We start from the raw sequence: 12,683 nt of genomic DNA, 5'->3' as shown, positions 1-12,683 counted from the left end.
TGTGGTAGAGCCAGGGAGGTGGTCCAGGGAAAGTGGATAGGGAAGAGAGGGGATCAATGAGGAATGACTTCCATTAACATTATGAGCATATGTCATTCTCAGTGCCCCGTTTGAGGAAGGGAGGGGGAGAGTTGGGGGGGTTCGGGGGAAAGTCCACTATGTTTCTGTGCATGTATGTCACTATGATTTACATTATGTGAGACTATAATGCGCCCATAAAAGTATATAAAAGAATAAAAATAAGAGCATTAGAAGAAAAACATAACCAAAAACAAAAATCAAGTGGAAAATATTGATAGCAAATAAGCTTTATACTACATGCGCAAATACTATGATCTCAAGATATTGAATTCTAATGCAAACTGCTGATAGCTTTCCCCAAAATCAATCCCTATGATACTGAAGAAACTAAGGGCAGGTGTATTTTCAGTTTTGTTTTCTTGTGTTTTGTTGTTGTTTGTTCTAGGATGTTTGTTTGCTTTGGTTGATGTGATGGTGGATGGGGCCTGGAGTGGAAGTAAATCCATATAGTTGTGGGAAATTGTTGGAGTTCTGGTCATGCTAACCTCCTCCCACACACAAACTCAGTGCCAGTTTCTTAATACCTCACCTTACATTTACTATAATGCAAATCATTGTTTTAACTGTTCACTAGGGAATAAAAATCTTGGACAGTGCTTGCTTGAGTCTTTTTGGCCCACCAAACTTACAGAGCTGGTCAGTTACAATCAAAGGAGTATTCTCCAAAGAGTGAGGTTCTCTTAAGGAGTTGGACTTTTGCGTGTGTGCTTGGGAGATTGGGGAGGGAACTCTACCTCTAAGCTATACCCTACTCTTTTTTACTTTTTACTTTGAAATAGGATCTCACTAGGTTGCTGAGTCTGACTAAGATGCTAAGGCTCATCTCAAACGTAGAATTCTCTTGATTCAACCTCTGAGCACTGGAATTGGCTTGAGTTATTTTGAAGGATGGGGAATAATTAATCAATTGTCTCAAAGGATTAGGATGTAGCTCAATGATAAAGCACTTGCCATGTAAGTAAGGCCTCTGGGTTCAATACCCAGTTAAAAAAAGACCAAAAAAAAAAAAAAAGGAAAAAGAAAAGAAAAAAGAAACCCTAAGAATAACAGAATAACAAAAAAGAAAGAAAGAAAGAAAGAAATGCTTGGAACTTTTGTACCTTTGGCTAGTCTGTTCAGTATTCCTACCCAGTGAGTTTATTGGATACTCATTGCCAGATATTTGTTATTTTAGTTAATGTCAGAACAAAGTTAAAGTGACTGAAATAATAACACATTGGAAGAAAACTATTTCTAAGGAAAAAAGTAACAAAGGGTATCAGATTCTAAAAGAAACAGAAAATGCAAATGAGTCAATAGATGTTGCCCCCAAAATGTAATAAAAGTAGTATAGGAAAGCATTACCAATGAAAACAAGAAACCAAAGTTTAGGCATGAGACATAAAACTAAAAAAAAATGTTAAATACAATTAGGTGAAAAATGTTCCTCCAAAATTCAGATGTTGAAAACAAATCCCCAATGTATTGGGAGAGGTGAAACCTTTGGGATTGGTACCGCAGTGAGAAGGCACCATCTCTGAGGAAAAAATCAGGATCCTAACACTGAATGTGCTAGTGCATTGATCTTGAGCAGTCCACCATCCAGAACTGCGAAAATAGATTTGCTTGTTTATAGCTGCTCAGGTTATAGCATTTCCTTACAATAGCCCAAATGGATGGAAACAAATTGGATAGTAGTGAGAGCTGTACAACTCTTACTATACTAAAAACCACTTGAATGTTATGTACATATAACAGTATATGTACATAATATGTAAGGATGAAATCAAATCAAAGTGACTTGTATTTCATTATACCATTATATATTTGGAGCCTCTATGCCCCTCTCCTACAGTTTTTCAACAAATATTGTAAACTACCATCACTGTGCTCTACTTAAAACAACTCTATGCCATATTCCTTTCTAACTTTATTTCAATACCTAACCTTCTATTTTCCCCTCCCCAGCCTTTCCTAGTGTCTAGTAGTCACTATTCACTCTCCTACTCTTTTTTTTTTTTTTTTGGAGTGGGGTGAGGAGAGGGAGTTTTGCTGAGGATTGAACCCAGGGGTTCTCACATGGTAAGTGTGTCTTCTGTCACTGAGCTATACCTCCAACCCCTCTTCTACTTTAGATCAGCTTCTTTAGCTTTCACATATGTAGTATTTATCTTTTTGTGCCTGGATTATATGATTTAACATTATATCAGATGACAGAATTCATTCTCTTTTATGGCTGAATGATATTCCATTGTGACAATTAGCAATTCTTATTTATCAAAGGGTGAGGAATTATTTTTATTCATATCAGTGGAAACTAGCTAATTCCTTGTTTTGGCTTTTATTAATAGATAAAAACCTGGGAGTACAAATAACTATTTGTTATGCTAATTTAATTTCCTTTGGACAGATTCCCAGAAATGGGAGAGCTGGATTGTATGGTATATATATATTTTTTTTTTCTTTTTTTTTTTTTTTTAGTATAGCACTAGAGATTAAACCCAGGAGCATTTTACTTCTGAGTCACACCCTAGTTTTTTGTTTTGCTTTGTGTTTGTTTTTTTGAAACCAGGTATTACTAAGTGGTTGAGGCTGGTCTTGGAACTTGATATTCTCCCATTCGTCTTAGCCTCATGCTTACTGGGATTACAGGCATGTGCTACCATGCTCATTTTATGTGATCTTTAGCTTTATTTTTATAGGTTGATGAAATTAAATGTTTTGTTTTTCTTACTCTTAGATATCTTATATCCTCTTACTAGTATGCATTTAAAATACAGTTCTGAAGCCGGGCATAGTAGCCACGCTTATAATCCCAACATTCAGGAGGATCCCAGTTCAGACAACCTCAGCTACTTAGTGAGGCCCTTTACAATTCAGTAAGACCCTGTTGTAAAATAAAAATAAAAAATAGGGCTGGGAGTGTAGCTCAGAGGTAGAATGCCCCTGGTTTTCATCCCCAGTACCACAAATAATAATTTTGAGAATCAGAATATATCTGTTTAATATATAGTCAATATCTTTTTTTGAGGCTATTGCTTTATTGGGTTAAGTATATAGGTTGATTTGATTAATTGTTGTTTAGGAAGCATTGCTGCTGGAACACCCTTTCAATCCTATGAAACAAGAACAACAGAAAAAATGGATTGAAGAGTTGAATAATCAAGTAGAAGATGACCAGCAAAGGAAAACTGAGGGGAAAAAAATGTATTCAAAGGTAACTTTGGAGGCTTCATGGCTATAAAGGAAAAAATTCAAAATCTTTAATCATATAAACTTAACAAATATTCTGAAACTGCTTGACAAGACTATTCAAACTCCATATCTGCCCATGTGAACCTATTTTCATAGGTTTCATTTAGTGTCATTTTTTACAAGTTCTTATGTTTTTAGAGATTTGCTGATGTGATTATATTTTAAGTAATCAAAAGTTTTTCCAATTTTTATGCTTATTCTACTTAGAGTAACTTTCAGAAATCAAATATTTGACATTTATACGGGAATAACTGGAAAAGTTCTCAACAATTCTATTTGTCACAATTAGGGTGAAGAACCTGACAGATGGGCAGTGCATTTTGGATCTTTAAAGAGTCACCCTAGTTCTCAGTCTCAGCTGTCCTCTCGGGCGGCACACAGGCAACCAGAGTACTTTTGTGTTTCTCCGGACCCCCAGGAGCTGACTGAGGTGAGCAGTGTTCACACACCTATGACTGGAAACCAGGGTGAGCCTTCAGAGGAGGTGCGTGCAGCAAAGCCTGCGAGGGATGTGACTCAGGCAAACAGTCAGAAAACAAAGTAAGTTCATTCTTAAGAATTTATTGGTTTGTAAGAATATATGTGTTTTACTAGGACTGTTGATATACCTAATTGATTTCCAGGCTTGGAATTTTTCTTTGAAATAATAGTGATAATAGATGATAAATGTATTCCAAGCAAAAAGGATTTAGTAGTAGAATTGATAATGTGTATTCATTTTACCACTGGCTCCATCAAAATTATGTCTTGAATTTGAAATGTTAGTGACTCCATTATATTCCACTTGTATCAAGTGGCAAAGAGAAATAAACTATCTTAAAGAACACCAAAAATTATATATAAAGGCTGAGGATGTACTTGAGCTGTAAGAGCACTGTTTGTTGATCCTACTTTGGGGAGGTTTTAGAATAGCTAATGTATGTATCTTGCCAGCTTTCTCCGTTCTATGACTGCTCTCTTGGACCCAGCACAGATTGAGGAACGGGACAGACGGCGTCAAAAACAGTTAGAACATCAGGTACTGCATTGTAAAACATTGTTCTTTGCCTTAATAAGTAATAGTCATGGCTGACATACACTGAAGTAGATGGAAATTAAAATTCTGGTTCCTGTTCAGCACAGTTCCTGTTCCATCCTGTAATAAATCCAGCCTGTCCCTTAACTGGCATTATAAGGTTAGAATTAGCTTATTCTGAGAAACAAGACAGAATTATATACTGTAGCCAACTGCTTTCTAAAATATACATATATAAATTTGTTCTCTTAGTTATTAGGGGTGTGTGTGGGTGTGTGTGTGTGTAAAGCACTAGGGATTGAACCCAGGGGCATTCTACCTCCAAGCTATATCACCAACCTTATTTTATTTTGAACAGTATCTCACTAGGTTGATGAGAATCTATTTGCTTGAGGCTATCCTTGAACCTGTGATCCTCCTGTCTCAGCCTCCCAAGTACTGGGATTACAAGCTTGCACCACCACACCTGGCTCTTTCTTATTTCCCTTAAAGTTTTGTTCATGCTGAGAATTAGTTCTTTGAAAGGAAACAATACAGGAAATTGAGGTAGAATTCTGATCAAGAAACCTAGTAGATAATGTAAATGGTTAGGGTTAAAACTTAGTCTAATACTGATGAAATAACTGAAGTGTCTGCATTTTCTTTTTCTAAAAATTTTAACTTTTCAATTTTTTTTTAAATAGTGTTTTGATAGGTTGTCCAGGCAGGTCTTAAACTCCTGGGATCAAGGGTCCTCTGCCTCAGCCTCCGAGTATCTGGGACTGCAGGTGCTACATGCCCAGTCGATTAACTCTTTAAAACTTTGAGATGTGAATAATTTGGCATAATTATTTTTATTCTTATTTGGTTCACTTAATAATTTTATAGAATCTGTTGTTTACAAGATACTATATTAAATATTAAGTTGTTTTTCTATCATTTCTTCTAACAGCCCTTATGGGGTTGAAGCAAAAACATAGAGCTTGATTGGACAAATGGAAGATGGGAGAAATGTTATAAATATTTGGCATTTAATTTTACCCATAGTACTCTGTATAAAATACTGATAAAAACTCATTTTCAAATTACCACATGCTTCATGGATTTTTATTGATGGCAGTGATATATGTGATTATTTATTGCTAGAAAGCAATCACTGCTCAGGTAGAAGAAAAACGCAGAAAAAAGCAACTGGAAGAGGAGCAAAGAAAGAAGGAAGAACAAGAAGAAGAACGTCGCTTAGCACGGGAACGAGAAGAGATGCAGAAACAGTATGAAGAAGACATACTTAAGCAAAAACGAAAGGAAGTAGGTATTTATATTTTAACTGTTAATTTAGAGTGTGTTTCCTTAGGTATGGTGGCGCACACTTGAAACCCCAGTACTTGGGAGACTGAGACAGGAGGATTGCAGGTTTATGGCTGGCCTCAGCTACTTAGGCCCTCCGCAACTTGGTGAGACCCTGTTTTGAATTAAAAGAGTAAAATAGGGCTGGGGATTCAGCTCAGATGTAGAATGCCCTTGGGTTCAATCCCCAGTATCAAAAAAAAAAAAAAAGGTTTGTCTTTTAGAGGAAAAATAACTTAGAAGTTTAACATTTTGTGTATTTTGAAATTATGAAGCTTTTTGTGGAAACAAAACTTTGGCTAAAGAAAGAAAAATAAGGGAGAAACCTGAAGTTTTATCATTTCACAGAACATAGTTCTCAAATGCTATACTGCTTTGACTTTTCCTGTTGAAGTCAAGATGGGTTGTTATAGCACAGATCAAGTTATCCATATGCTTTATTTTGATCTCCTAGATCTAGGGGTATGTACACTTCATTTCTAAGAGGTGATTATTAATAATTCTAGGGAGAAATGATTCTGTCCATGTCAAGTGGTAAATAAGCATATTTTTGCAAGGTGATTGATACAGTTTTGGCTATGTTGGAGGCTTCCCTGTGTTACTAAATACCAGCCTTTTAAAAAGAGAAGGTGCCTATTTGGTTAAGAAATCTCCTGTTAGTGATTCAGATATGGTAGGTATTTGGGCATGGTGGCACATGCCTGTGATCCGGGTATTTGGGGAGGCTGAGACAAGAGGGTCACCAGTTTGAGCCCAATCTCAACAATTTATTGAGATCCTCAGCAACTTAGACTTTGTTTCAAAATAAAAAATAAGAACAGACTAAGGATGCAGTTCAGATGTAGAATACCCCTGGGTTCAACATCCAGTACCAAAACCAATGAACCAAACAAACAAAAACAGACATAGTAGGTAGAATGGTGTCGATACCATATATAAGGTGACCTGGCAAAGAGCAGATCACATGGTGAAATTCAGTTGCCAAAGATTTAAAGAGTAGAACACAAAGTCTGAATTTTCTTGTCTTTTCCCACTTGGCACCGTTTACTCTAAAACTGGCTAGTAAAGGCCATATAGTCTGGGTTCTGATCTCATTGAATTGAAAAGGCTGAGGCAGTCAAAATATGTGATAACCATATAAACATGAGAAAAGTAAAGCTCCATTTGCTTGCACTGCTTAGCCATTAATGCTATTTCACTTTTAGCATTTCTTCTTAATCATAATTATGAAATTGACTATTAGTTTTTTGTGGATTGTTTTTGCAGTACTAAGGATTGACCCTGAAGCATTCTACCTCTTATCTATACCCCCAACCCTTTTTTAAAAATTTAGTTTGGGAGGCTAAGACAGGAGGATCGCACAGGTTCGAAGCCAGCTACTTAGTGAGGCTCTCAGCAACTTGGACCCTGTTTCCAAATATAAAATAGGTCTGGGAGTGTAGCCTGGATGTAAAAAAGCCCCTGGTACCCCCAGTACCACACGAAAAAAAATTAGTTTGAAACAGGGTCTCATTAAGTTGCAGGGGGCCTCACCAAGTAGCAGAGGCTGGCTGCAACCTACAACCCTGTCTCAGCCTCCCAAGTACTGGAATTACAAGTGCACTATCCCCCTTGGCTCCTAACAAAGTTAGTAAACTTGAAATGGGTAAAAAAAAAAAAAAAAAAAAAGAAAGAAAGAAAGAAAGAAAAAAAGAGTTCTTATAATTTCACATATATAGCTGTAGAAGCTGGGGTGTGCATGCTTGTAATCCCAGTATTTGGGAAACTGAGATAAGAGTATCACGTGTTTGTCGACAGCTCCAGCTATTTAGTAAGTCATCATGCAACTTATTGAGACCTTGTTTTAAGAGAATAAAAAATAGGGCTGGGGGTATAGCTCGAAGGTAAAATGCCCCTAGGTTCAATCCCCATTACCACAAAAGAAAGAAAATAATAAATATAGCTGTAAAGCTTGGGATGGTGGTAAATGTTTGTAATCCCATCATTTGGGAGGCCGAGACAGGAGGATACAGTTCATGCACAGCCTTAGCTACTTAGTGAGGCTCTCTGCAACTCAGTGATACTGTTTCAAAATAAAGAATAACAAATAGGGCTGAAGGTGTAGGTCCTAGGTAGAATGCCCCTGGGTTCCATCCCTAATACCACACACACACACACACAAAGTTAAAATATAAGTTCCAAAAGGGCAGGATCTAGTATCTAGACCAGTACCCAACACATAAGAAAAGCTTGGGAAATATTTACTGAGAAAACATGAAGTCTGCACAAGTTTGACAAGTGTATTTAATAATTTTCTCTATGCTTACTAGGAAATCATGACTCTTAAGACAAATGAGCTATTCCAAACAATGCAAAGAGCACAGGAGCTGGCACAAAGACTAAAACAAGAACAGAGAATCCGAGAATTGGCTCAAAAGGGACATGACACTTCTAGATTGATTAAAAATCTTGGTGGTAAGTTATTAACCAGAATTTTGTTTTGGAGATTATTTTAAAAACTCGCCTATTTTGCTGGGCGTGGTGGCGCACGCTTGTAATCCCCGCGCTTGGGAGACAGAGATAGGAGGGTCACGCAGGTTTGAAGCTAGCCGCGCTGGCGTAAGAGACCGTTTCAAAAATATAAAATATGACTGGGAGTGTAACCCGGAGGTAGACGGGCTTCCAGGAACCCCAGGACCAACAACAAAAAAAAACTTGCCTATTTTAATACCTTTAATATACCTGTTAATGAAATACTTTTAAAGGAATTTCAAATATTGAACTAACTTTATAAACAAATAGTTTTCATTTGGGAAATTGCTTTAAGAGTAAAATAATAGAAAATTTCTCAGAATCTTGTGTGGTGTGTATGTGTGCCTGGCATATGCTAATCAGGCAGTCTGTTGATGAATTACTTCTCCAGCCTTCACATGTTTTCTTATGTGTTCAGTTATCCTGTAACAGAGGTAAAATGTTTTAGTTTTATGCCCATATTTACAGTAGAAAAGTTAAAGTCTCCCTAATCCCTAAGTTCAGTAAGTGATAAAAATGCAAGTTACTTCTTGTAAGAACATATAGGCTAGACTTACTAAATTTCTATTGCAGTGTTCATTTTTATCAAACTAAAATTCTTCTGTTGATTTAGTGCCATAGATAATTCCTTTTTATTATTAGCGTGTAAAACCCAGGCCCTCGATTAAGTGCTCTCTTACCATTTAACTTCCCTAGTGCCTATCATTAGTTTTGGTATTATTCCTCGAATTTCACTGTAATTTTTTTCTCTTTGCCAGTTGATACAATCCAAGTGGGATATAATGCATTCACTAACACTTCAAATTCAAGATATGACTTTGATGAAGCCACTAGCAAAACAAATACACCTATCAGTTCTACAGCTTCTCCCAAAAAGGAGACTGGTGTGCAAACAGGTATTTACCTGCAGATTTTCATTAGACTTTAAAATTAGAGTTACAGAGCAATTTGCATTAAGTTCTATTTTAAAGTTTAAAGAAATTTCTGTGTGTGATGGTACATTCCTATTATCCCAGAAGTTGGGAGGCCGAGAAAAGAGGAACACAGGTTCAAGGCCAGCCTCAGCAATTTAGCAAGTCCTTTATTTTGAAACAGGGCTTCACTAAGTTAACCATATGTTGGCATGTTTATTGAGATATAATTCATATATATACAGATTTATTGAGATATGTCACATGCCATAAAATTACTTTTAAAGGGCACTGTTGAGTACTTTTTTGTATATTTATAGCTGTATAAGCAATCACTACAATCCCACTAACAATCACTTTATTTTGCCTCCATCCTCCAGTTTATTTTCTATCTTGGAATATTTGCCCATTCCAGACATTTCATGTAATTGGAATCATACAATATGTGATTTTTTGTGTCTGGTTTCTCCTACTTAGTATGTTTTAAAGCTCATCCATGTTGCATTCTATTATCAGGAAGTAATTCCTTTTTACTCCAGAATAATCTACTATACAGATATATTTTAGTCCTAATTCATAGACATTTGGGTTATTTCCACTTTGACTTTTATGAATATGCTGCAATGAATACTCATGTACAACTTTTGGTATAGCTGTTTTCAGTTCTCTTGGAGGGGAGTGTCAAATTGCTGAGTTTTTTGATAACACCATGCTAGGCCTTTTGAGAAACAACCAAACCCTTATACAAAGAAACCATACCATTTTACATTCTCACCAGCAATATGGGGGTTCTAATTTCAACATGTTCTGCCCAACACTTAATCACTCTAGTATTCATAAAATGACATCCATTTGCATTTCCTCATCTTTCCATGTGCAGATTTTAAATTATTAAATAGGTGCTAAAGTGATATCCATGTTAAGTATATTATGAATCCCTTCAGTCTGCCTCCTGCTTTTAGAGATTTTTTTTCTTTTTCGGTCTGGGGATGGAACCCAGGGGCATCCAACCCCTGAGCCACACCTCCTGCCCTATTTTTTATTCTTTATTTTGAAACAGGATCTCACTAAGTTGCAGAGGTCCACACTCAGTAGCTGAGGCTGTCCGCAAACAGGCAATCCTCCAGTCTCAGCCTCCTGAATGCTGGAATTACAAGTATGCACAACCTCGCCTGGCACTGATTTGATTATTTACAAGACGGTTCTTGCTATGTTTCCTAGACTGGTCTTGAATTCCTAGGCTCCAAGTAGGTCATCTCTTCGGGTGTATGTGTGTGTGTGTGTGTGTCAGCCTCCCAAGCGTGCGCCATCACACCCAGCTTTTTACTTTATTTTTTATTTTTTGGCGGGTCTAGGGATAGAACCCAGGGATATTTGACCTCTGAGCTACAGCTCCTGCCCTATTTTTTCTTTTTTTATTTTGAAACCAGGTCTCAATGAGTTGCAGAGGACCTCACTAAGTAGCTGAGGCTGTCCGTGAACCGCGATCCTCCAGTCTCAGCCTCCTGAATGCTGGGATTACAAGAGTGCACCACCATGCCCAGCTAGCTTTTTTCTTTTAAAAAATTCTAGGAATTTATCTTTTCACTTTATAAAGGAGGAACTTTCTTGGGGATCCTATAATACCTTAAAAATAGACATCGAATTTGGCTGGCCATAATAGGAACTTTTCCAGACCAGCCTAGAATTGGGTAACCTCAAGCCCAAAACGTCCTAAGGAAATCATAACAGCATTGTTTGCTAGCGTTTTGGATTTTACAGCGTTTTGGATTCTACCTCAGTAAACCAGATTAGCCACATCATATGAAGTAGATTGTAATTGCGTGGCATTATAGACGTGCTTAGTACAACTGGATGGCTAATGTAATTGCGTGGCATTATAGACGTGCTTAGTACAACTGGATGGCTAAAATGGAGGTTTTGAAGAAATTTGAACCCTTGTGCACTGTTAGTAGGAATGTAGGATGATGTAGCTAAATAGAGGTCACTCCTTAAAAAAATGAAAAACAGTTCTAGCTCTAGCCGGGTGTGTGGTGGCGCACGCTTGTAATCCTCCCGCTTGGGAGGCGGAGACAGGAAGATCATGCAGGTTCGAAGCCAGCCTTGCTGGCTTAAGACACCCTGTTTCCAAATAAAAATAGGACTGGGAGTGTAGCCTGGAGGTAGCAAGGTTTCCAGGAACCCCAGTACCACCAAAACAAAACAACAACAACAAAAAAATAGTTCTAGTTCTATACCCAAAAAAATAACAATACTTGTGCTCAAAGCAGCATTATTTATTAACTGTTCAGGCACAGATTAATGTATAAATTAAATGTGGTACAAACTATACAGTAGGATATTAGTATTAAAAATTTTTATTTGTATTTTGAGCAATTTATGCTAAATGAGTAAGAGTCATAAAACAACAAATATGACTTCATCTAGAATAGTTAATTTATAGAAACAAAAAATTACCAGTGGAATGAGGGTTAATTGTGAGCTAGGTACTCTTTGATGGGTGTAGACTTTCAGTTTTGAAAATTAAAAAGTCTAAATAATAAAATTGCTTAATGCCTTTGAAAAAGTTAATGCATGTGATTTTTTTAAATGTTTTTTTAGATGACTTACGTACAGGGATATTCACCAATATAGAATCACTGTGTGAGTCAGTAGAAGAGAAGGAAATTATAAATGTTTCATCTCCAGAGATTTCTACAGAATTTAATGAACAGCTAAGGAAAGACAGGCAAGATAAGGATAAAGAAGCTAACTTAGAAAAAGAAAACAGTTGGCATAATGACCAGTTCATAACAGAGAAACAAACAAAACATAAAAAGAAATGTTCTAAAAGGCCTGATTGGAATATAAATAAGCCTCTCAAACGGTATGTTCCGGCATCAGAAAAGTACCCCAAAAAGCTTCAAAAGCAGAGAGAAGAAAAAAAGGTAAGAAGGCAGATGGAACTCCTTCATTTGGTAGAGAAGAATAATCCTGAACACCTCTCTCAAAATAGAGGCACTTCACCAGAAGGTCTTCATTCATCTCATCAAGAAACTGAGTCAAAGAGCAGGTGGCATCTAGTCAAAAAGGTAAGGTCTTCTACCTTTAAGCATATGTTGACTTATCTAAAAACAGTTCAACAAAAGTGCTCTGTGTCTAAAGCCAGAAATTTGATTGTTAGGGTTCAGCAAACTACACCCTGTGGGCAAGTTCACTCACCTGCTTTTGTAAATAAAGTTTTTTCCCCCTAACATAGCTATGCTCTTTTCCTTTATGATCTGTCTACAAATGGCCTCATGCTTCAACAGTAGAGTAGCTACAACAGAAAACTCAGCCCAAAAAGCTCAAAATGTTTACTACCAGCGTCTTTAACAGAAAAAGCTGACTAGATGAATGCTAGTCCTTATTCAAATATCCACTTTTTTTTTTTTTTTTTTTTTTTTTGCGGGTTTGGGGATGAAACCCAGGGACATTTGACTTCCAAGCTACACCCTCTGCCCTATTTTTTATTCTTTATTTTGAAACAGGATCTCACTTGCAGAGGGCCTAAATAAGTAGCTGAGCCTGTCTACGAAATACGATCCTCCAGTCTCAGCCTCCCAAATACTGGATTACAAGCATGC

The 12,683-nt window shown here is 36.9% G+C and overlaps 1 protein-coding gene across 8 annotated transcripts in view; it reads left to right on the top strand.

Moving 5' to 3' along the window:
* The window catches only part of CCDC66 (coiled-coil domain containing 66), a gene marked incomplete at both ends in the record, with an annotated part of 33,126 nt that overhangs the window by 17,491 nt on the left and 2,952 nt on the right, over positions 1-12,683 (top strand). For 3 of the 8 annotated variants that reach the window (XM_080715951.1, XM_080715948.1, XM_080715955.1), the window contains 7 exons: positions 3,146-3,277; positions 3,605-3,855; positions 4,249-4,333; positions 5,456-5,617; positions 7,966-8,110; positions 8,926-9,063; positions 11,680-12,149. In XM_080715951.1, the coding sequence (XP_080572077.1) occupies positions 3,146-3,277; positions 3,605-3,855; positions 4,249-4,333; positions 5,456-5,617; positions 7,966-8,110; positions 8,926-9,063; positions 11,680-12,149 (1,383 nt within the window). Of the gene's footprint in view, positions 1-3,145; positions 3,278-3,604; positions 3,856-4,248; positions 4,334-5,455; positions 5,618-7,965; positions 8,115-8,911; positions 9,064-11,679; positions 12,150-12,683 lie in introns of all 8 variants that reach the window. The other 5 variants (XM_080715954.1, XM_080715953.1, XM_080715952.1 and 2 more) reach the window with 4 other exon arrangements.

The sequence above is a fragment of the Muscardinus avellanarius genome (genome assembly GCF_963383645.1).
Source record: "Muscardinus avellanarius genome assembly, chromosome: 18".
In the NCBI taxonomy this organism is placed as follows: Eukaryota; Metazoa; Chordata; class Mammalia; order Rodentia; family Gliridae; genus Muscardinus; species Muscardinus avellanarius.
Note: the sequence above shows the minus strand (reverse complement) of the source record. Positions and strands in the feature narration are given on the sequence as shown.